General features: G+C 47.7%; 10 protein-coding genes across 10 annotated transcripts; 5 read left to right on the top strand and 5 right to left on the bottom strand.

Moving 5' to 3' along the window:
• Positions 1-401: 401 nt before the first annotated feature.
• Positions 402-2,257, top strand: FMAN_00110 (uncharacterized protein; the record flags this gene model as incomplete). The annotated part of the gene is made up of 7 exons (XM_041821919.1): positions 402-478; positions 561-684; positions 742-1,122; positions 1,192-1,777; positions 1,829-1,851; positions 1,906-1,999; positions 2,058-2,257. The coding sequence occupies 7 exons, from the start codon at positions 402-404 to the stop codon at positions 2,255-2,257; spliced, it is 1,485 nt and encodes a 494-aa protein (XP_041687652.1).
• Positions 2,258-2,727: 470 nt separating this feature from the next.
• Positions 2,728-4,887, top strand: FMAN_00111 (uncharacterized protein; the record flags this gene model as incomplete). The annotated part of the gene is made up of 3 exons (XM_041821920.1): positions 2,728-3,582; positions 3,634-3,758; positions 3,822-4,887. 3 exons carry the CDS (start codon positions 2,728-2,730, stop codon positions 4,885-4,887), a joined length of 2,046 nt encoding a protein of 681 aa, XP_041687653.1.
• A 146-nt stretch (positions 4,888-5,033) lies between these two features.
• On the bottom strand, positions 5,034-7,154 carry FMAN_00112 (uncharacterized protein; the record flags this gene model as incomplete). The annotated part of the gene is made up of 7 exons (XM_041821921.1): positions 5,034-5,213; positions 5,270-5,500; positions 5,553-6,236; positions 6,290-6,470; positions 6,519-6,542; positions 6,599-7,017; positions 7,065-7,154. 7 exons carry the CDS (start codon positions 7,152-7,154, stop codon positions 5,034-5,036), a joined length of 1,809 nt encoding a protein of 602 aa, XP_041687654.1.
• A 388-nt stretch (positions 7,155-7,542) lies between these two features.
• Positions 7,543-7,923, bottom strand: FMAN_00113 (uncharacterized protein; the record flags this gene model as incomplete). The annotated part of the gene is made up of 1 exon (XM_041821923.1): positions 7,543-7,923. One exon carries the CDS (start codon positions 7,921-7,923, stop codon positions 7,543-7,545), a length of 381 nt encoding a protein of 126 aa, XP_041687655.1.
• Positions 7,924-10,193: 2,270 nt separating this feature from the next.
• Positions 10,194-10,599, bottom strand: FMAN_00114 (uncharacterized protein; the record flags this gene model as incomplete). Its single annotated transcript, XM_041821924.1, has 2 exons — positions 10,194-10,274; positions 10,327-10,599. 2 exons carry the CDS (start codon positions 10,597-10,599, stop codon positions 10,194-10,196), a joined length of 354 nt encoding a protein of 117 aa, XP_041687656.1.
• A 1,295-nt stretch (positions 10,600-11,894) lies between these two features.
• FMAN_00115 (uncharacterized protein) lies at positions 11,895-12,493 on the top strand (the record flags this gene model as incomplete). The annotated part of the gene is made up of 4 exons (XM_041821925.1): positions 11,895-12,057; positions 12,111-12,215; positions 12,269-12,333; positions 12,380-12,493. 4 exons carry the CDS (start codon positions 11,895-11,897, stop codon positions 12,491-12,493), a joined length of 447 nt encoding a protein of 148 aa, XP_041687657.1.
• Positions 12,494-15,389: 2,896 nt separating this feature from the next.
• FMAN_00116 (putative organic hydroperoxide resistance protein) lies at positions 15,390-15,944 on the bottom strand (the record flags this gene model as incomplete). The annotated part of the gene is made up of 1 exon (XM_041821926.1): positions 15,390-15,944. One exon carries the CDS (start codon positions 15,942-15,944, stop codon positions 15,390-15,392), a length of 555 nt encoding a protein of 184 aa, XP_041687658.1.
• Positions 15,945-16,830: 886 nt separating this feature from the next.
• On the top strand, positions 16,831-18,081 carry FMAN_16202 (uncharacterized protein; the record flags this gene model as incomplete). Its single annotated transcript, XM_041821927.1, has 1 exon — positions 16,831-18,081. The coding sequence occupies one exon, from the start codon at positions 16,831-16,833 to the stop codon at positions 18,079-18,081; it is 1,251 nt and encodes a 416-aa protein (XP_041687659.1).
• Positions 18,082-18,457: 376 nt separating this feature from the next.
• Positions 18,458-20,759, top strand: FMAN_00117 (uncharacterized protein; the record flags this gene model as incomplete). The annotated part of the gene is made up of 8 exons (XM_041821928.1): positions 18,458-18,768; positions 18,870-19,116; positions 19,163-19,199; positions 19,250-19,332; positions 19,384-19,591; positions 19,640-20,239; positions 20,292-20,656; positions 20,709-20,759. 8 exons carry the CDS (start codon positions 18,458-18,460, stop codon positions 20,757-20,759), a joined length of 1,902 nt encoding a protein of 633 aa, XP_041687660.1.
• Positions 20,760-21,137: 378 nt separating this feature from the next.
• FMAN_00118 (uncharacterized protein) lies at positions 21,138-22,466 on the bottom strand (the record flags this gene model as incomplete). The annotated part of the gene is made up of 2 exons (XM_041821929.1): positions 21,138-21,604; positions 21,653-22,466. The coding sequence occupies 2 exons, from the start codon at positions 22,464-22,466 to the stop codon at positions 21,138-21,140; spliced, it is 1,281 nt and encodes a 426-aa protein (XP_041687661.1).
• Positions 22,467-23,688: the final 1,222 nt, after the last annotated feature.

Genomic DNA, 23,688 nt, shown 5'->3' on the forward strand with positions numbered 1-23,688 from the left:
GAATTGATCCCGATTGTAAAAAGGCAGGATTGGAACTATCGCTGCTTCTATTGGACGTATAGGTAGGTCGCTGGCTGTTCCGACGTCATCGGTTGTTCCGTCGGCTCAGCCGATCCTTCGGGTGCCGATCGAGCCGCAAGAATGTCTGTCGGTTGAGCCGACTGACTAACAAGACCACTGATCCATTATGGCTATTAAAGCATTGGAGGATGTGTAGAGACCAAAGCTGTCATTAGTCTGCGAGAGAATGGGGTTGGCTCCTTGCTATGATAAAAGGCGACACATTTCCCTAGTTCCCCAGATTCTGAGCAACATTTCTCCACAGTCTACTTGGTCGCCCTACTCTAGCTCTTGTTTCTCAAGTCAGCTAAACTTGCAAGAATCGTTCATTAAGGAGAAAGATGAATTTCTTTGGACTTCGAGGGAGGAAACTCCAGATGGCCCAGATCTGGGCGGTCATTCTGCCGTGTTATCTCTTGTAAGTCAGCCTAGCTTATGCATGTAAACGAGTGAGTTTGCAAGAGCATCAAACCGCTGACTGATTCTGCTTCTAAATACAGATTCGGATATAACAACTCCATTGCTGGAGGATTCCTCAGTCTTCCGTCGTGGGTCGAAACCTTTCCTGCCCTAGACACCGTACACACCAAAGGAGCCACCAGAGACCATAACTCGACCCTTCAAGTACGCGTATCACCTCCCTCCATTTTGGGACTATCTACTGAATTCAATCCTAAATAGGGAACTGTCGTAGCTATGTACACCCTGGGCTGTCTCTTCGGCTGTCTCAGCTGCATCTGGCTGGGCGATAAGCTCGGCAGGAAGAAGACCATAATTTTTGGCGCCTTGGTCAACACGATAGGTGCAGCTCTCCAAGCCTCCTCCTACTCGCTGCCGCAACTTATAATCGGTCGATTGGTTTCTGGATACGGTTTTGGTCATATTACAGCTACAGCTCCCAACTGGCAAGCAGAGTGTTCTGGCGCTGCTCATCGCGGTGCAGCGGTGATGCTCGAAGGCTTGTTCATCTCCTTTGGCTTGGCCATCGGAGGTTGGACGAATCTGGGCATGTCCTTCCATCACGGGTCTGTCACTTTCCGATTCCCAATGGCCCTGTCGGGCGTGTTTTCCATTATCATTATGCTTACTACACCGTTGCTCCCGGAATCACCTCGCTGACTGACCAAGAAGGGCCGAGTTGATCGTGCAAGAGAGGTTCTAGCCGACTTGACCAACACTGAGGCAGGTTCTGTCGAGGTCCGCGAGGCAATCCGTGAAATCGAGAGATCCCTGGCCCTCGCAGGAGAAGCCAAGATCAAGGACATTTTCACCAATGGCCCGCTCCGCCTCTTACACCGTATGTGTCTCGCCTGCGCGGCGCAATGCTTCCAGCAAATGAGCGGCATCAACGCCCTCGCCTTCTACCAGGCCAAGATCTTCGAGGACTACCTTGGCCAAACTCCAAGGGCGGCTAAGATCATCGCTGCTTCGGTCTTTACCTGGCAGACCATCTGCTCTCCCATTGGTGTTTTGACTGTGGATAGATTTGGGCGTCGCAAACTGATGATGATGTCGTCTTTGGGGATGGGCGTTTGTATGGCTGTTGTTGCGGGCGGGTCGTCACAGTCGGGGAATACGGCGTCGGTGGGAGTTGCGGCGGCCTTCATCTTCCTTTTCTCGCTATTCTTTCCTACTGTGTTTCTTGGGCTTACGTTTCTATATGCTGCTGAGATCTCACCCCTCAGTCATCGAGTGCCCATCACGGCCATGTCAACTGGTAGGTTCATCATTCTCAATTTGACTCAGATCTCTCGCTAACTTATATCAGCCACTGCCTGGCTATTTAACTTTGTAAGTCTGATTACCTGCCTGTGATAAAACAAGATCTAAATGTGGGCTTTGTAGGTTGTTGCCGAAATCACTCCCATTGGACTGGCTACTCTCAAGTACAGGTACTACATCATCTACGCTGCCATTAACATCTGTCTCACTTTCCCGAGTCAGTACATTGCTTCAACCTTTAAGAAGAAACAGCAATATCTGACTGTTCCTCACAGGCGTGTACTTCTTCTTCCCGGAGACCAGCGGTCTACACCTGGAGGAGGTCGACGCCATCTTCTTAGAGAGTAGCAATATCTTCGAAACAGTCTCCATTGCCAGACGTAGCCGATTAGTTAGTCGCAGGGGCAACATTAATAATGGGAAGGAAGAGAAACAAGAAGTGACACAAATTGAGAAGGGGACGCCAGCACCTTAATATGGAAGAGGTCTAGGTGTTGCAGGGCGTGTTTAGGGAGCTGAAATGTCTTTAAAATTGTAAATATAGCACTCTATTATGTGTGTTATAAATTCGAATCCTTTACATTGGGTTATACAGAGCTATGTACCCGAGTAGACACAACCAGTGCTCGCCACCTAGATTGTAATCACTGGAGGCAATGAGGTCTCATTCTGCTCGGCATAACCACAAGATGTCATGAGCAATCAATTATATGTGTATTCTGAAATCTGATGACCTATTCATGAGTTTTATAAGTAAATTCATACTCACTCTCTGTCAAACCAACCACTCAGTCCGTCAAGTGGCATGAGGTCGGATAGACACTGACATTGGAATTGAACTAGTTACTAAGCATGATTACAGAAGTAAATCGCCACCAATCTAGAGGTGGGGTAGGCCTGTAAGGCTTTGGCCCTATGTAAACTTGGACCTCTTAACCTCCTCTAATGTCCAATTCACAACCCGAATCCTCAAGTACAAGACCTGCTCGTCGTCGCCCTCGAGGTCTTGTCGCATGTCGTCGGTGCAAGAGCCGTAAGCAGCGCTGTGACAATGAGTTCCCATCATGTTCGAATTGCCTCGCCGCAGGAGAGAAGTGCTCCTATGGTGCCAAACAGGCATACCCAGCAGAGTATGTGAAGTCGCTCGAGCGTCAACTCTCACGGCTGCAACAAGAAGTAGCGTCGCCGCGACAAGATGTCGTTGGTCCAACGAATCATTCTTCTATTCAGCATCAGACGCTATCGATGGTTGACACTCAATCTGGTAGAAATGAGAACCAGCCCACTAATTTGACCGACACTGCAACTTCGGACTTGGAAGCCAGTGCTGGGATCGTTGCTCCGTCGCCGGCTTCTTTCCTGGGAACTTCAAGTGGGTATCCTCTTACAAAACTACTGCGATCGGCATTGCCCTCGGTAAATGCACGCCAAACCGATGGAGCAGGAGCTTCACACCAAGTAAATGTCGCGGCTCGCTCATTGATAGGCGTGCGCATCAACATAGGGCAGCAGTCCGAGGGCGACCGTGTCTCTGACAGCTCCGATCTCCCCAGCAAGGAGGTCGGTGATAAGCTTATCGAAGCTTACTATGCAAGGGTGCACCCCAAGCATCCTTTCCTAGCTCGGAAGAAAATCCAATCGCTACACGAGGCTAGACTGGAGCTCGTCCCGGCACACAAAGGTGTGCGTTCAGATAGTGGGCGGAGTAGATGTGACTACGCGACCTTGCAACTGGTGTATGCCATTGGAGCGCGTTACCTGCAGCTGAGCAACGATGATGATCATTATTCGTCTCCAAAGGTTAGGATTTATCCCCCAAGACGATCTACATGTCTGACTTGAGAAACCCAGCGATACTATGCCTGCGCGATGGCAGATTCAGATACTATCTTTGCAACCGGTAGTCTCGAGAGCTTGGAGGCAATGCTTCTGCTCACGATATATCAATTAAGGTCACCGACTGGTCCTGGCGTCTGGTAAGCTACCACTGCACAATTGGCGGAGATCGATCACAGAACGAGCAATTTAACGGCAATCAGGTGGATGATCGAGACAACAATGCGATATTGCATCGATAATGGCCTCCATCGACAAGCCACCAACATCCCTCCAACTCTCGATGAGAGACGGAAACGGATCTTCTGGACGGCATACATGTTGGAGAGATCAGTTGCGCGGACCATGGGTCGACCTCACTCTATTTCTGATAGAGATATTGACGTCCCGCTCCCAGCCAACATCGACGATGAGCTGGACACTGACGAAGCCATCCTTGCAGCAATTTCTGAGTCGAAACAACATCCTTCTCTGATCACCACACTCACGCCAGCTATTCATATCTTTCGGCTGCAACAGATCGATTCCAAGATTTCATACACGGTATGTCGTGTGGACAAGAATGTCTCCGCGATAAAACCCTACAAAGTGGCTCGTCTTCGACAGTCTTTAGAAGAGTGGAAGGCTGCTATTCCTCAGACCGATCCCGAGAATAAGCCGCATCCTTATCTCACGACGGACTATCACATGATTCAATACCATAAAGCCATCATACTACTAAACCTCCCCTTCGTACCCACCCTCATCCCACAGAGCCCGAACTTCCACGAGATCGTCCACTCTGCCGGACAGGTCTGCTTCCTTTCAAAACGCCTTCATGACCAGCAGACTTACATCTCCTTCTCTTTACTGTCGCTGCATGCCAACTTCGTCGCTGGCTTGGTCATGGTCTACTGCTTCTGCCTAGACCCGTCAATCTTTAGCCCCAAGTTCAGCAGCAGCGTGCGAGCATGTAGCACGATGCTATACATCATTTCGGAGCGATGGCCGAGAGCGGTTCAGGCTCGAAATTCATTCGATCGTCTCGTCGCTGCCACGATAGAAAGTGATCATGAAGCAAGCAACGGTCTCCTGAGGTCTGAGAATGATTTGAACGTGTCGCGGGATGGTTTTCAGCCTGGCTTCGTGGCAGATGAACCAGGACACCTAGAGGTCTGGAGTAACTTCGAGTCAATACTTGGGGATCATCAGATTGATTTGGGAACTTGGATGCATGATAGCATATTTGACACGATGGGCACGTTTCAGCCGATGGATTGGACGGAGTAGGCAAACGCAGTCATGCAATTACAAGATTTGCTCAACTATATAGTAAATGGCCAAATACCTAGGTCTTGCCACCCATGTTCTATGACGCCTCGGTTATGTCCCATTGAGGGATTCTCAAGGGCAGTGCTTAATAAAGATTTCTAAGTTTACCAAGGGTTAAACGCTCGGCAGAGTCTACCATCATGTCGTTGGACCCAGTCCTCACTGCCAACACACTGAGGACACCAAACGAGGCCATTAGGATCATACCTCTCCTTTATATCACGGAGTCGGGCGTAGTTTGGTCCCCAGAAAGACCACTGCCAGCCAGGCTCGATCGAGTTTGCCTTGTTTAGACCAATTAGCCATGCGCGACGAGAGGGATCGTAGAGCGCTATCTTACCTCGTTCAAGTAGGCTCCTTGCGCAAGATCTAATTTCTTCAGCAATGCGAGTTTTCTATATGTCATATCGTGAATGATATTTCTGACTTCAGTGTCGTTTGTAGAGTCAGTCCAGCTTTGGCCAGTGATCAGATGGACTGTCGCATTTCGCCAGGAAGGATGTAGAGAGTTGTTGACGGGCTTGGAGCTAATGGTGAGGGTGCCGGATATAGAGAGGTTAGGCAAGCCATTCTGAGGGTCTGTTAGTATTGTGGACGGGACAAGAGCATGTTCATGTCTATACCGATGGTGCGTCCTTTGTAGGACCGATCTTCTTGTATACAGTCGCAAACTCGTCTGTCTTTTCTGTGACTGTCTGTCGTGAGATCAATCGAGAGGCCCTAATGCCGTAGCCTGCGCTGACCGTCCCAATGTCGGGCAACACCTTGAGCAGACCCTGCCAAGTGCTAACTGGGATCTTTGTCAAAGACCAATTAACCGTACCGTTGGATTTTTCAAGCATCTTTCTGAATGGCTCAAGAGCATCGTCATGGGTCTTGTTAGAAATGTCAAATCCCATGAATGATCCACTGAAAGTCAACGCCTCAGCTTCAGGAGGACCTGTCACGGTATAATAACCATGGATACCAGCGTCCTGAATCGCAGGGAAGATCGCATGGACATCTGCAATGACCTTGTAGAACTCGTCTTCCGAGGTTTGGTTCTTGGCTCTGATGTCAAAGCCTCCTATGACCACGGTCGGTGCATGATAGGCCTTGACAGTTAGCTTTGTAATGACACCAAACGTGCCACCTCCCCCACCGCGAATAGCCCAGTAGAGATCCTGGTTCTGACACTGATTGGCAATTAGTACGTTTCCTGCTGGCGTGACAATTTCTGCCTCGAGAATGTTATCTGCCCCTTGGCCATATTTTCCTGTTGCAAACCCGTGGCCGCCTCCAGTGGCCCAGCCGACCACTCTCACATCCTTTGGCAAATGTCAGTCAGGCACAGGCACTACGAATTATGGATGTTACTCACATTGCTGGTACCGCCAACCGCCAACGCGTTCTGTGCTGCCAAGGCTTCGAACATCTCGCCGTCTTGAACACCTGCACCAACGGTGGCTGCCATATAAGTGCTTGGGTCGTCTTGGGCGTTGGGGCAAGTCAGGTTAAAGTCTTGACGCAGATCGATACTCTTCAGGTTATGGGTCCAGATTCTGACACAGAGTTTAGTATCGCACGCATTGGATTACAACTTTACTCACGACAAGCTACTATTTCCCAAGTTCCTAAACCATGTTAGCAGGTATGTATGTATAAAGATGCCATGGTGATCCTGCTTTACCTTCCGTTACCAGCATGGCCAGTGTTCTTGATGACCAATCGTATATTATGTTCACCCGCAAACTTCAGTGCTGCAACGACATGATGTACCGTAGTAGCGTTAACAACATAGGTGGGAAGCGCTCCATTTGAACACCCTCGCTCCCCATCTTCGGCATCGCCGTAGATGCTGATTCCGTTCTCATAGACTGGAGTGCAGCCAGCGTTGGCCCATTCGGTGTGTAGACTGGCAGGGTCGCTAGAGTGGAACTTTGACTCAGACCATTGTTTAATGACCGTGTCACAGGTGGCGGGGTTGTAGCTCGGGTGGGATTTGTAACAAACAGCACCTGGTGGGATGTATCGGATCAGATGTCCGTCGACCGTAGAGTTCAACGTGTTCCAGGTTTCTGTAGACGGCCAACAAGATTCATGAATTGTCTAAGAAACTGTTAGAGAGCGTACAAGTCATATGTAAAGTAGCTTACGCAGCGACATTGGTCCTCTGCATGTCCAGACGTAACAAATGACCCAACCACCGCAAGCGCGGGAACGTAGAACTTCGATAAGAGGCGCATTTTGAGGTTCATCTGGCAGTATGTATAAAGAATGAATGAAACATTTCCTTAAACAGAGACAATTCCATTTTATATGAGCAAATGGCTCATCGCTGATGTCATTACTTGACATTCTTGTATGTAATACGCGGAAAAGTCAATGCGAAAAGTCAGTACTGGGGTGTATAGATACGAAAATCCCTATAAAATACGAAAAATACCTGAATTAGGCTAGCATCTCCTCACCGCTGACGTTGCTCTATGTGGAAATTCTCTTATGAAAAGTGAATACGCGTATAAGACGGTGGGGAAAACGAGAGGGCGGCAACATGTAATCAATATAGCCATTCTCCACGGGCAAAGTGCATGATAGTTGAGCATATAGTATAGCAACATACAAGACTTGTCATTAAAAGTATCCAAACAACCCAACAATCATTACCACGAGCAATGGGGGAAACACCCAGTGCTGTGTCTCGCCACCGCCGATAATGATTCGACTCACAAACCCATCAGTAATGGGCATAGCCAGCGCTGCAGTCAAGGCTTTAGCCATAAGCTTCTCGTCTCCCGTATTCCAGATAATTGAGATCAACACTCCGACAGTGATATTGCGAATGCCCCAGATCCTCATGAGCGCGAGACTGAACTTTTTAGCCAGAGGTTCAGTGGGGATGGGAAATTCTAGGCGTTGGAGATGGTCGTTTGGGCGGAGGGTTGCGTTGAGACCGAGGCCGACTATCATGAGGCCTAGACCGAGACTGCCGTTGAATATGATTGGGTGGGGCATTTTGATGTCGGGATCGTGTGATCTTGTTTGCGTAATGGGTAATAAGCTTGGAGCAGTAGGGTTGTAGTTTGAGAGCTTAGATTGCCTTGTGGTGAGATGTCACTAGTATCAGACGGCATCAATCAGCACTTATATAGTACTTTTTGTCAATCTTCGTACTATTAGGTTCTATTCCTTGCTGATTTATAAGTCAGCCCAGCTAATGCGGGCTCGTGGCAGTGTTGATAATAAATCCATCGAGTCAGATCTTAGCCTCGATAAAAGTTGCTTCGGGTGGGGCAATAAATTTCCGGATTTCGCGTTTCGGCTTCGGAGCCAGATACTGACTATTTCTAATTAACTCCATGCCTTCACATGATAAGCTGCGATTCGCAACCTTGTTGTGATCTTTTTAAACGTTGACTTATCAAGGAGCAAGTAACATTTCCATAAGCATTCAGTCGATCTACATATAGTATACAAGGATTGGTGATCAATGATCGAGACCGTTAAGATTCTTGCAATGAGTTCCCCCAACTACCTGACCCCAGATAGTCTTCGGTAACGCTATGCGCCGGTTTTCTGTTGCTCCGTATTCTTTCCGAGTCACCAATCTTAAAATCTTAACAGTGCCCAAGGTTTAACCTCATTGCGCACGATCAGCTACGCAGTTGTATAGCCAGCACGAAGTTAAGTAAGTCAGAATTAAAGCTTAATCAATAAAAAGCATCCCCGCTTTAACATTGGTGAGTAATCACTTAACCCAAATCCATCTACCAAAGTTTATTCCAAGCTTCGTACCTCCCATTGGAATACCGCAAACTGTCACTGTCATCAAGTTTTGCCCACCAACATCGAGACCAGCTTTACAGTTCAGATACAGAATATAAATACTGATAAGGTTCTGTCTTCTTGTTCCTCATCAATAAATTTCACCGTTCCCCCGTCTTTTCCTTTATTTTTCTTCTACTGTGTTGGGTAGCTGGTATACTGCCCGGACCGACTTTGATAAGAGTGTTATTTTGAGTTGATAGACCCCACAGCTGATGGCTTACATCGCGCGCCTCACACATTTTTCTTCTACTTTATCCTCTACTGAAGCTCCTCGAGTAAGACTAATATCACCCCACAAATCAGACCTGCAAGACTCATCTCTCTCAGGAGTCCATTCAAAATAATTACAATCACGATGGACATCCGCAGCAAGGCAATCGCTTCGGTCACCGTGGGACTTATCACTGGACTCTATTTCAGCGATAGTATCTTGACGCCCTTTGTTCTATGGCTTCATTCCAGCGAATACCCCGGCTGCACGTTGGCGGTGAACTGCAGCACACGTCTCTGTGCCCAATTTGCTGTATTCCTGCTGGTAATTTGACCTCACAGTTCACAGCGACCCGCCGGCCTGGGCGAAATCACACCAATCTCCTTGTCACTCAAGGCCATGATATAAAGGATTTCTCCATCTGCACCGGCCTTTTCAAAGCATCGCCTATTCGCCTCGTGGCTGGTCCTTTATCATACTACTCGAGGCTCTCTTCATCATTTATACTTCGATCTACCGATAGAAAGATGCTAACCCATTGGCATTCGTGGCGGCTTATCGCATCGATATCTCCCATCGAATTCGACAGGCTTCCCTCTCTTTTCAGCACAAGTCGCCATCGACACATCAAATCAATCCTTTACGTTTCAAATCATCAATTTATACTTTCCTTACAACATAAAACAGACTGAAGCTCAAATGAAGTTTTGAACTCCATCAAACTCATCCATGGTGGTGATTGTAAACCTCAAGACTTGCAGTGTCAGTTCTAGTCAAAGTGTGCGCAGCCAGCTGTCTACCAGAGAGTCATAATCTCGGGCTTAACGTATCAGCTTCAATGAGTCATAAGCCTAGTTTGTTGTTTGCAGATGACACTTGTGGCTTAGAGCTTTAATCATGACAGAGAACTCAAAATCACTTTGCCTTAGGAAACAAGAAAGTCCAACAACCAGATACGTTTTCATTGTTATGTACTGAACAACTAACTAGATCCCAAGAAATGCTTGCCAAGAAGCGTGTGAATGGTAATGTTCGAGGGCGGCTTGGCCAGAGCCATCCCCTACCAGAACCGGCAGAAGCGAATCATTCCATATCAATCTCAATCTCAAATTCATTCATCCATCGCGTAGTAATGATCGTAAAGGTTTCATGTGTCAAATGATCGTAGATCTTCGTAAGTATCGATATGTCATAGTCAGTGACTCAAGTGCCGAAGTCACCATGATCGATAGAGGGGCAAAACCCTTTACCAGCCGAAGTTCTTGACAGTCTTCTTGATGGTGATGGTGCCACCGCCAACGTTGAAGTTGCAGCCCTGGTTTCCGTTCTACGTCCAAGTTAGCAAGTCGCACCCAGGTCTAAGATATTAGTGTACTCACGTTGTTGTTGCAGCACATCTGGATACCGTTGCAAACGCCTCCAAGACCACCGTTGGTGAAAGAGATACACTCAACATCGGCGTTCTTGCCAGAGGAGGTGCAGCAGTAGAGAGACTGGCCGTTACCGCACTGGTTGCCCTGGTTGTTGTTGTTGTTGTTCTTGGGGGCAGGAGGAGGGGGGGGAGGGGGAGGGGGAGGAGGTCCGCCGTGAGGAGAGGCGAGAGCGCCAGTGGCGACGGCGAGGAGAGCAAGAACGGAGGCGGTGAACTTCATGTTGAAGGTTGGAAAGAAGTGATTGTCTCGAAAGAAAGTGTTGAAGAGTTGATTTGAGATCTGAGTTGATTGTTGAGTGAGTGAGTGATGAAGAAAAGACGAGTTTAGGGGGAGAATAGTCGTCCTTATATACACATTTTTGTCTCACAGAAATGCAAGTCTTGTTCAACTTGAGACCTCACGATACCCTCTCTTGACGCCCAAGTGGACTTGTGTCAGCTGAAATTGAAGCTATCGAACTCTTTTCCCGCCTCTTAGACCATAATGAGCGCCGAATTCATGCAAAGGGAAGCCCAACGAGAGGCTGGCTAACTCCACAACTGAACAAACATCGTGAAATCGTTGGAGGACAGGACAAGAGGCTGGATCGAGACCCAGGTCTAGGTTGAGCCTCAAGCGATAGTCCGGAAGAGCTGAGTCCAATACCTCATGTTGGGTCGGCACCGAGATCCCGAATGATCCAGCGAGGTGAGCGAAAGACACAAGCATGGCTTCTCAGCCGCAACGATAGCCTGTGAGTACAGCACATGTAATGCATAATGGTAGTCAACGGAGGCGAGGATGCATCGGTGAATTAGGCTTCAATGGCAGAGTGTTTCATTGGCCATGTTGGTCGATTCGGAGGCCGAGACCCGGATCAGCAGGGGAAGATGGACCAACAGATGCGAGGGCTTGACGCATGTAACAGCACGGATGTTGCAGCACGCCTAGAGTCTCGGGCCTCACAGCATAAGCAATGCATTCTGTTCACCCCAAAAAACTCCAAACACTTGATCTACTAGTCTTGAGCTCGGAAACAATCAGGGTGCAGTAACTTGGAATCACGTGTAAGACACAAGACGTTTAAAACGGTCCCAACTAGAAGACTATGGGGATACTAACAGCAAAGTTCAGTAGCTCTCATCACAAAGGCCAAAGTCCCAAAACTAAAAAGCTTATTCAGTGGCTCATATCATGGCTGGCTGAATATTGGTTATTGCCGTATACCCCGGATCACCATGCATATGCGCATTGACCCAACGCCGACATCCGCAGTCCCCAACACGAGCAGACCAACCTTAACACAGACGGCACTTATGTCATTTGTTGTCATCTAAACGTCCACAGTAGCAACGGGTGCCAATTTGGAATTTCAGCTTACGGGGCATGTACTTCAAGACATCTGCACAAATACCAGTCTCTGTCTCCCTCAAACTATCTTCGGCATCACTACTCCACTCGTTCACATTACTCGAGCACACACACACACTCACTCACTCTTCTGTATTCAGCTTCGCCTTGTGCCTTAAGCTATCATGCAGCTCCAATTCTCCACCATCTTCTACGGCCTCGCCGTTCTGCAGGGCGCTATTGCTTCGCCTGTCGCTGAGCCGGCTGTTGAGGTTGAGGCTCGAGACATTGAGCCTAGAGCACCTTCCATGGGAGACATTCCCTGGCCCAGAATGCCAGCTCTTCGTCGTAAGTTCACTTGGAAATGACAAAGTTGTGAATCTAACTTGATCTGCGTGAAGGAGCTAAGAAGGGCAGTGACAAGAACTGTCCTGCTCCGACTAACAACCAGGGAAATGCTTGTTCTTCTGGAACTCAGTACTGCTGCACCACCAGCGCTGACGGAAGTAAGTTTTCCTCTTTTTCTCTCCTACTGTGCGAGTAACCTGACACCCTAAAGCTCAAACCTGCTCCAACTCTGAGGTCTGCAACGCAAAGATCATTTGCTGCAACAACAACAGCGGCGTAAGTACCTTATCCCCATTCTTCGGGCGTCTCTCACAGCAATCAGTTCCAAATGTGCATCGGTGAAATTGACTTCAATGCGCCCGTGACCATCAACATCAACATCTACAAGGGCGGAAAGGGTGGTAAGGGAGGCGGCTACAAGTCCATCAAGGAGTAAGCGACTCTCTTGTACATACTACCCAGAGTCTTGTATCTACGCTTGTTAGCTGTACCTACCTTCGTTTCTCACACTCCTTTGATGATGGATTGGGATGATGAGCTTGGCCGATGGGACAGAAGAGGGTTCGTACATTAGTATTTAGTCAACCTTAGCTGTCCAAAAAGGGCGATTTGAACCTGAAAAGACTCATGTTTGCTCCGTACTTTCGTCAGATCTGTGAAAACATGGGGTAATGTGGATCGCAAGCTCTGTCTAGCGTAGACCCAACCTGGGTAATGTTTGGTGAGAAATTCTATCAACGCCCAAGACGAGAAGGGCAATTCAACGGCCGAGAGCCTCTCATCGCACTAGCATAGGCCATCACGGTAATAAGCATGGCTTGCGCTAAATCGAGGCTAGCTGTTACACGTTCTGGTGATACCACGCTGAGCCGCCCTGCCACGTAGGATAATAAAGCCACTTTTGTAAAAGCATCGGCCCCTCGGCATTGCGATTTGAGGCACGTTTGTTGTTTGTGCCTGAGCCTGGTACCTGGGCTTGAGATCCTTGATCGTTGTCAGCCTTAACATCGCAGTGAGATCTTAGTGTCCAGTCAAGAGATAGACGAAACCTGGCAAGTCCGGGAGTGTCAATGCGTAGGATCAGCGCGCTAGTCTCAGATCAATCTTCAAGTCTAGGCTCGAATAAAGTTGTATTAATGACGTTTGAATCAAATCACGCCATAATTAGTTCCGAGAGAAGCAGAACGCTACAAACAATAAGCTATTCCCAAAGATTCGGTTCAGTCAAGAAAAAGAGCCCAAAGGGGTCGTCGCGGCGAATCTAAAAATACCTCAATTGTATGTTCAACAACGACGTTGACGGTAGTGGAAAGGAACACCCGCTCTTAGTACGCCCAACGGCGATTATTTCGGGTATGGTCAGGGCCCGTATAGAGTGCCACAGAAGAAAAAACGGCCAGTGATTCCTCGCCACAGATTTTGGTGGCGGGGGATTTGCGCGACAAGGTTTCTGCTACTGCAAGCCTTGCCAATAGCTCCTCGATAGCCCTGTCAATAGTTTTGTAGCTCACAGTTCCCAGAGCCAATGACTGGGGAAATATACTGGGGATGGACATTTAAGGTGGACACAGGATCGGTGAATTGGATTTGATTTCGTCATGGTCTGATCATTAGATGCTGCATCTCTTGTGGGATAGCAATGCGAGGATATGCGAATGAAAAACATATTTCCGAGGGAATTGAAACCTCGGGTAGACTTGGGTTATTGCATTTTGTTATTGTATCACCGGCCTCGTATATTGAACCGTGCTGACGGGTTTGTGCCGTATTACCGGATGTTCGGCCCAGTAACCCATTCATCGTGCCGTGATCAAGCACGCAGTGAGACGTGGCAATGGTTATACGGCAGCAAATAGCCATTGACGACCCTGAGCGCATTGTATTACCTTGCATGTCCATTGTTTGCTCGTAACGCCTCGTCGGGACCGTTTCGGCACAAACACTAACGATAATCAAAACTCGGATGTCTTTGGAAACATCAAGACGCTACTCACTTAGCAATTAGTTTCGAGCGAGGGGGGAAAATAAACTATTACTAGACTCTCAGCTAGACCTGGATTGTAGCTCTCAACTCAGGGTCCAAAACTTCGTGATGATACCCCTGTAACTTACTTCCACCGACATCCGGTGCTGCATTACCCCGCGACATGGCTTCAACATTTGCTTTAGCAGGACCATATTGTGACTAATTTATTGGCATCGCGGTACCACTGCATCTTGCATATGGTCAGACTACACGCAGAAGAGGCTGGCCGACTAACCCCGGAAATGCACCTATCCAGAGCTGAAATGCTCACCGAGAGCCTTCGGATCCACGGCAGTTGGCAATCCCTGTAACTCAAGTCCTAGAGCCTCATTTCACAACTCAACCACCGCTCGCGAACGGAGGTCTGGGTGAGGCCGTACATGTTTCACTCTTCTCAAGGCCCAAAGAGTCTCGACCCCGCCTGGGATCTTGAGAGAGAAGAACCTAGAGCTTCTCGGCCGGGAGTCGGGGCATCCGTCTAACCCTCCCCTTTCGGAAACAGATGGATACCTATTATGGCCTGCACGTGTCAATTGGTTTCCCCTCTTCAGCCTTCAGGTGAGGCTGATCTAAAATCTCACAACGATTTGATTGTTGAGGCCAGGGTGCTCGGATCGGAGTCTACTGGGCGCGATGTTACCCAACGTGACAGAACCGAAGTGAAGACCTCGTTTACTTCATACAGAAGGTTTGATTCAGTAAACGGGGTTATTTGATTTCATGTAGGTATCATTAGTAAGTATAAGTCTCGGAGAATGTCGGTTGTAGGGCGGTGAATTTGGGTCCAATAATTTACCTCCAGCTTGAATCAGACGACAGATGGCACAAGGTCAGTAAGGATACAAGCACTATGAGTCACAACCAGGGCTAAATAATGTAATTTCAACAATGGTGTCGATACATATGTCAAAACGTTCTGGGCTTAGTGTGCATCTCTGTACAGCTGGGTTTTAATGTCGATCATCTCTTATCTGTGTCTGCTACCCTAGATACGATTGATAGGCCTTATCGCAGAGCCGCGTCATGTCTTCAAACGATTAAGGAACAAGCTAGAGAAGAAAATATTATATCCCTACTTTTGTTGCGTAATGAATTTTTTAATTCTATGGAATGTTGCGTTTTATTAATCTCTTACTATCTTGTCCATTGTTAAGTAAACAACATCCGGAAGGTAGCAGTCTCATTGAATTGCTTAACTCAAGTAATTGCGAGTCTAGGTAAACATACAACTTAATACGTTTGCCCAGTCAGCTCAATCCAAAAGAGACAAGTTAAAATTGACTTGTATATAATGCCCTATCCTCAATTAATCCAGCTTGACAACCGTGCACTCTGTCCAGACATTGCCTTCAATGGCCCTACTGTACGGACAAATCTTCTTCGTCTTCTCAACAATAGACTCTATCTTCTCCTTCTCCAATCCTCTAACCATAATCTTCATATCCACGCGAAGCTGCATATCGAGCTTCTTCATATCACCAACAAGATGTACCGTCGTCTCGACAATACTGTCCTCGGGCGCAGTGGGCATGGTAATGCCATCCTTGGCAGCCACGGCATTCATGGCAGACTGAAAACACGCGCCGTAGCCAGCGGCGAACATCTCCTCCGGATTAGTCTTGCCTGCGTCGCCGGGGCCGCCTAGGGCTTTGGACATGGTGAGGTCGACATTAAGAGACTCTGCCTCGACGTGGCCCTTGCGGGCGCCGACGACTTTGGCGTGGGCGGAGTAGAGGATGGGCAGGTCTTTGTTCTGCTGGGTGCTTTGGAAGCGCTGGGCTATGATCGGAGATCTGAGGAGGGTCGATGGATTGGGGCGCATGGCTGCGCGGCGGAGAGACTGGGAGATGCGAAGAGACATGATGATTGATTTGGATGGTTTGAGTTGTTTGGATTACGAACAGTTCATGAGGAGGTGTTGAGTTTGGTTTTGTGACGGTAAAAGTCATGAGTATTTAAGTCGAGTCAACCACGTCACTATTAGCCTTAGAGTCGTCTCTGTAGCGACGGACTACGTCATTGATCTGGCCCCAGCAATGTTGAACCATAAGTCAATATAGATTTATAAAATTAAAACGACAACTACTATATGTAACGATGCTTGGAAAGATAAAATAAAGCAAGTTTAGAGAAGCAAGGTATACCCCGTCAGACGAGGTCAGCGTATGCCAAAAGGCCGTCATTGTATTTAGAAATGAAACTTGAGCAACACAAGTGATTCGCACGAGTCTTTTATGGAGCTAATAACATCGACCAGTTCACTTGAACCATTGGGATGATTGTCTCATGTAGGTGCATAAGAAATGGCAGAGTTCTGGGTTTGCCATCTTGTACAAATAGATGCTTCGTGTCTCGTATGCTACCTGTTAGGTAGTCCAAGCATGACGACAGGAAATAACCTTACCATGAACAGTAAAGTCTCAAACTAATCAACGAACCTTGGCTCAGTCAGGTAAGGTGAAAGTCGCCAGCTCTTTGATTGGACAGAGCGTTCGTTCGGCTCGCACAATTCTCCGGTGTTAGCTCCAGGGTAGTTAAATCGGAAAGCAGAAAGTTCCGAATATTCCAGCCGGATGATACGAAATTGACTAAATGGCGAAGTTATAGTAGGAGGCTTCTTATTTAAAGATACATAAAGACTGGAAAGAAATTCCATAGGGATTCAACTTAGCAATATCTCACTAGAGTTTCCTTTCACCACTTGTTCGCTGGAAACTACAAACTCACTATTCGTTTTTTCCACCAAGATGTTATTCACTTGCCACAACAGAATCTTGATCGTCGGAGGAGGACTTGGAGGACTCGCTCTCGCTCAGGGGCTCAAACACGCGAGTCCACCTGTTCCATTCCACATCTTTGAGCGTGATTCATCCGCAGACTTCCGTCCCCAAGGTTATCGCATTCGCATCAACCCCGACGGCGTGGGTGCACTCCACAAACTGCTCCCAGACAATCTCTGGAAGGCCTACGAAGATACCTGTGCCTTCGCCAACCCAGCCATGAGCGGTCTCGATGCTGTCACCGGTCAGAAACCAACACCGTCTGGTGAGCGACGCGGTCCACCTCCGATGCCGGAGGGGAAGTATTTTAACGCTGATCGTGTTGTTCTTCGAAATGTGCTCATGGAGGGGCTAGAAGATGGTATCAGCTTTGGAAAGAGGTTCAAAAGCTATCGCATCACCAGTGATGGTGTCGAGGTGACGTTTACAGATGGCACCAAGGAAACAGGAGCCATCCTGGTCGGCGCCGACGGTGCCAGATCACAGATTCGTCGGCAGCTGATGCCGAATTACACTGTCTTGGACACCGAGTGCGGAGCGATCTATGGAAAGACATTCACCAAGCCCGAAACTCGAGCTTCGATGGCTAACGAATTCTTCGGAGGAATATGTCTTGCTGGAGATAGCAGCAAGCCTGGGCTCAAGCTCTTCACTGATGCAATGGCGTTTCCACAAGACCTAAGCTTTGACGAAAGGAACAAGTACAGGGTGCCAGATGACTACCTGTACTGGGTGCTATGTATCAACCGAACCCTGCTGGGAATCAAAGCAGAAGATCTCCACGGCCTCGATGCCGCCCAGTCTGTAGAAACGACACTGGAGATGACCAAGAGCTGGCATCCAACCGTTCGGTCATTGCTGCTGAAACAGGAGCCATCTGCATCGTCGACGCTTGCATTCTTCACATCCTCGCCAGAGACATTCAAGAGGGAATGGGATGGACTGGGAAAGAGCCCTGACTGTGCGGTAGTGACTTTGCTGGGCGATGCAGCACATCCCATGACCCCTGTTGGAGGTGTCGGTGCCAACTCCGCGTTCCAAGAAGCAGCAGATCTGTGCAGCGTTATTACCCGTGCCTCTTTTGGCGCTGAGGCGCTTAAAGACTACGCCAGGTTGATGACGGCGCGTGGCGAGAAGACGGTGGGACTTAGTGGTGGTGGCGCAGAACATATGTTCCAAATGAAGCCATTCTCTGAGCTGAAGGTGGCATCTCTCTGACTCTATCAGATGCGCTATCAACTCTATTTCAGCTTCCAATAAGGAAGTACCGAACTGACGAGGTATTTTACACTCGAAAACCCTTGTCTATAGATTCTATACTTCCAGTCCGAGGATATTTTCAACCATAAAGATACTTCTTACTAAGACTGCTCTGAAACTTCCCAGTGAAGTCAAGCGCGACCTTCATCGCAAGCTAAAATTGCCTTGAATATGTAAATTCTCCTCTAACTGTAGTTAAATAAATGTTATACATTTTTAAAGGAATGTGTAAATAAAATATACATATCAAATAGCACACGAATTGCTGGCTTCCACCTGATCATTGCATTAACAAACAGACATCATGATTTTTAAAATAAATAAGTGTGAGCTAATGGATATCCGACGTTCTGTCTTAGAAGCCACGACTGCGGCGCCAAACACGCCTCCCACCAAGAAAAGCTCGCGACAAAAACGAATGAGTTCGCTGAGTCCGAATGCCGAGGTGATGATGACTAAATCGGCTATGCCCACTTATAGAGTCGGAATTAAAGCACAAGTCAGAACAATCGGAGACTTAGTGAGCTTAATTTGGCTTGTTGGTGGTCGGCAAACTCAGCCACCAAAAAGAACAATGTCTAGCGCTGTGACCTCAACAGGAACAATCTCTAGCGTAGCAAACAAATGTTGGATTCACATGAAGATGTAAGAATCAATTGACATATAAGGATCTTACTTATGCCATAATGATTTCTGTCAAGTCCACTGAGTCGGCCAGTCTAATCATCTTATGCCATGGCAAGCAGTTCCAACATGAGTACCAAACTTCCCTTCCAACAATCGATGGAGATAATCTGTAGCCAAACGCCATGCACAAGTATCGTCGCTGCTGGAGCCATAGTTGTCACTTCTATCTTGCTGGTCGCTTTGAGATTCTTGAGCGGAACACCCAAAGTCAAGATACTCCTTCAAGACGAGATCAAAAGTGCGCGACACAGAGCTCTGGAGTATTGCTTCAATCCTCGAGCTGTTATGGCGAAAGGATATGCAAGGGTATGGCAACAACTGTCGTGCACAAGGCGAAATGCTAACGGTCTAGTTCAAAAATGAGGTCTTTGGTCTTGATACGCAGGATGGTAAGACGCGCGATGATACTAATCGATTAAACTCACTGACAGATTGAAAGGAGTCAAACTTGTGATTCCACCTAGCTTCCTCGATGAACTAAAAAGCCATCCTGCGCTCAGCTTCAAAGTCTCAATTGATAATGTTCGCCTGCCCTTCCCAAGCATTCTGTTCGATATTTACTGACTATACAAGGATATGCAAATCGAGTATACGCATTTTGGCGGTCCAGCAGAATACGTAATCCACGCTATCAAGGCTAATTTGACCGCATCCCTCTGTGAGTATCGTCCCTGCGGGTTGCTTCGTATGCCAGTTAGGCTAATGACCCTAGCCGCCTTCACACCACTCTTGCATCGCATGGTTCAAAAGAACATGCCAAGAATTATCGGAAAATACAAAGGTTAGTCTCGTAATCAACTAAGCTGAGGCTCCACTGACTAGCGACAAGACTGGACTCCCGTCAAAGTCCACGACAGAGTCCTCCGCCTCATCGCCACCAACAACGCTCGCGTCTTCCAAGGCACAGCCGCCAGCCTCGACGAAAAATGGCTCGAAGCATCCACCGGCTACGTCCTAGCCTGCTTCGACTGCATCCGCGCTCTCAAACAATGGCACCCCTGGCTCCGACCTCTCGTGTACAGATTCATCCCCGAGCGCGCAGCCATCAAAGACCAATGGCTCAAAGGCCGCAAGCGTGTCATGGCTTCTATGCGTGAGAGGCAAGGCAAAGGAGGGAACCTTGAGGATCCGCCTACTATGCTGGATCATTTGAGTAATGGGAGGAACGAGCATATTGCGGACGATGTTGAGCTACAGTTGTTGCATCAGATGACTTTGATTGCTGTTGGGACTGTTACAACGTTTTCGTCGACGACACAGGCTATTTATGATCTCGTGGCGCATCCGGAGTATATCCCTATTCTTCGGGAGGAAGTTGAGTCCGTGCCTCGAAATCATAATGGGAACTTCACCAAAGACTCAACAGTGGCTATGGATAAGCTTGACAGTTTTCTCAAAGAGAGTCAGCGCTTTAATTCACCCGATCTCAGTATGTCCACTGAAAAGAATTGCAAACTTCACGAGGCGCTAACAGGCTATAGCTACCTTCCAACGCGCAGCCATCGCAGACATGAAACTCCCAGACGGCACATTCGTCCCCAAAGGCACCAAACTAGAAATCAACACTTGCTCCATCCACAAAGATCCCGAGTTATATGAGAACCCAGAGGAGTTTGATGGTTTGCGCTTTCATAAATGGCGCAAAGTCCCTGGCAAGGAAAAGAAGTACATGTATTCCAGCAGCGGGACGGATGATCTGTCCTGGGGCTTTGGACGACATGCGTGCCCGGGGAGATATCTTAGCGCCATTAACATCAAGCTCATCATGGCGGAACTGTTGATGAACTATGATATCAAGCTGCCCGATGGAGTGAGTCGACCTAAGAATATCGAGTTTGAAGTATTGGTAGGTCTGAACGCTTGAGCTGATGCTTAGGTTTGATGCTGACCATCGATAGTGCTCTCCTGAACCGGACTTTGAGATCCTTTTTAAGGACAGGAATCATTAGATTTCGCGGACAATTTCTAGTCTATATGGTTCGAACGAGTGAGAGTCGGAGAGGTTTGAACAACTAGCTTTGTAGTGGCCTTGGAACTTACCATGATTGTATGTAATTATGGCTCAGATGATAGTGCTGTCTAAGCGCAAGGACTGCCTTATTGAACGAAATGACGACTGGTGACAACGCCAAACCCTAGTATAGAGTAATGTGCGGTGGTTTTCCAGCATCTCCTTTCTGGTGGAGGTCGGATTAGCATATGAGAGTCTGACTTGATGCATAGTGGTAGAAAATAGGTCAGCCGCGATTGTTTCCATCCTCTAGGTGCTTTTAGAAACCAAGATCGATAATATTGAATGGTATAAAAATGCTATCCGCTCGAGTTGGCTAATCTCTTTGCTTCTCAGCCTTTATATCATGCTGTTTATTGACATGCTCAACATCTAGATCCTTCCCAACAGCAAGCAAATCCCTCCTAATAATGGCGCGAATATGGAAAGCCGCACAGATAAACCACACAATAACCAGTACAACCGTCAAAGTAGATGCAAAAATCTTGATACCTCTTGATGAAAGCGTGTTTCCGACGTTGATACTCGCAAGAGCAAGACCGACGTTGGGGAAAACAAGTGCCCACCAGGACAAACTAAACTCCATTCTTCGAGCGGCGCGGAGGACTGATATCGCGGACAGGGCTGAGAACCAGATCGCCATGAGCCAGATGAAGAGCCCTGCGGCTACTGACATGCCTGACCAGAGTTCGCCGGCGGGGATGCTGGGGGTGCTGAGGAAGTCATCTGGAAGAGCGGACTTGGCTTGTGTGCCAAGTGCAATCAGGCCACCGCACGTAAAGGCTGTAAGAATTAGCATGAAGTTGGGGATAGTGATTGGGGCGACGTTACCTGTTGGTCCAACAGCGATGAACATGCCAGGCCTCTTGGACGCATCTGGCAACTTGTGCTGAATCAGCCTCGACAAGTAAACAGCATAAATGAACAGCGCAAGCATCCATCCAAGTCCCTGGCCCATCAAACCCGCAACTATAATCTGCACCGCACTCCACTGCGGTTGACTCCCCGCCACCTTGGCCGCCAACATCCCCGTTACCAAAAACGGATACGCAGGCAATATCCATCCCGGCAACGCCTCGGAAATATCAAGCCTCTCCGTCTCAAAGATAATATGATACTGCGTCACCGCCACCACCATCTCACAAGCATAGTAAATCCAGAAGACCACCCTCATAGCAGTCGTAAACCATGGTCCCGTCTCCGGACCACCGTACGACTGCGCGCCCGTCAGGATCAACGCAATGGAGACCCAGAAAGCACCGAAGAAGAAGGACTCAGACGGATGGTGAAGACTCGTTGAGAAGGCGCGGGGTTTCATGACGAAGCGCGCGATGATGAGGGCTGTGAAGGTTAAAAAGAGGATGATGTTGAGGATGAAGAATATTTTGCCGACGGTTTTGAGGCCGGTGAATGTGTAGGGCTGTTCGTTGAGGAGATTGGCGAGACCGCCTGTTGACATTGTGCAGGGGAACCAACTCCATGTTATTCTGACGACGCGATCTTTTAGGTGTAGAGGTCGAGGTGCATTTTTGGGAAATGCTCTGTCGCGTGCTGAAGATCCGGATTCGATGTCTACGGGGTGGCCATTCATGTTGCGTGCATAGCCGTCCCCTGCGTCGTATGGGGGTTCACTTGGTCGCGACATTTTGATCGCGATAGTTTTTGTATAGTCGCGCGATCAGATCTGAGATGCTGTGGGCATTTGCATTTATTTATTTTATAGCTAACCATTATCTTCCTTGATTTTTGTTTCTTGGCTTCGTGACGAAAGCCAAGATGTCGTCACTTGACCCAGTCTAATCGATCAGAGTTTTGGACTAAAACTCCACTGGAACTCCACTGAAAATTAAGTTATAGAGCAAGCCAAGGCTAAGAACCGGCAATCGGCACGAAGGCATACAGATCCCGGCTAATCGATGTGTCTGTTGTTCTGACTCCTATGCATTTGTATTTTTGATTGAATAATTTAATACACACTGATGCTATTGCGTTCATGGAGTTAGAGATTCTTCGGGTCGATGCTCTATGTGGTATGTGAATGCACGTATTTCAGGAAGGCATTCTCACAGCATTAACAGGCAAGGTAAGGAGGAGTTACTTTCTAATCTTGTACATATAGGAATATAATTGCCTTTTTCACAAGAATCAGCGATTCCGTCCGTATCTTTGTCTGATGCTTCGGTCAAAGTCTTACTGTAGTTTGCCCTAAAAAGACCTGGAACATTCCCAATTCCATTGTAACTGCCTGCTTCTGGGATAGTGAAAAGAGCTGGTATCAGGCAGATCTCAACCTTTTGACCAAAAAGTGTAATACTTCCAGCTTGAGATTAACCGACCTTCATTTTCCACGCATCGAATAAAAACTTCGGTTGAGCTAGAAAGCCACTTAGACTTTTCTGTAATGATCCTGGCTTTAAGGTCATTAAATAAAAAGAGAGGCTTTATGGGAATAACATCAAGTCGTTGGAGTACATTCCATCTTCATGGTCTTGTTAACTTGGTCTCTCAGTCAGACGCAAGATTAGGCGCAGAGAGAATGGAGTGCTCACTTTCAGTTTTGATATGCTAATATAAGAGTCGTAAGTTAGCAGCCAGGAAGGCTGAAATATATCTTTAAGAACTAGTGTGAAGATACCTGCTGCTATAAGAGAGGCCAAAATGAAAGTTTTTGGGATTTGTGTTGCGTTATAGTGGCTGAGATGAGAACCCAAATTGTGCCTGCTGATACGCCTAGCCTATATATTTGTTAGGTAAGAGAAAACTGTTTCTTGTTCTGGGTCGGCGTTATCTAAACGCGGATGATAAATCATTGAAGAAGTATCGCGGATGTTTAAGTGTTTATTCTTACATTACCTTGGACTTATCTG

The sequence above is a fragment of the Fusarium mangiferae genome (genome assembly GCF_900044065.1).
Source record: "Fusarium mangiferae strain MRC7560 genome assembly, contig: FMAN_scaffold013, whole genome shotgun sequence".
Classification (NCBI taxonomy): Eukaryota; Fungi; Ascomycota; class Sordariomycetes; order Hypocreales; family Nectriaceae; genus Fusarium; species Fusarium mangiferae.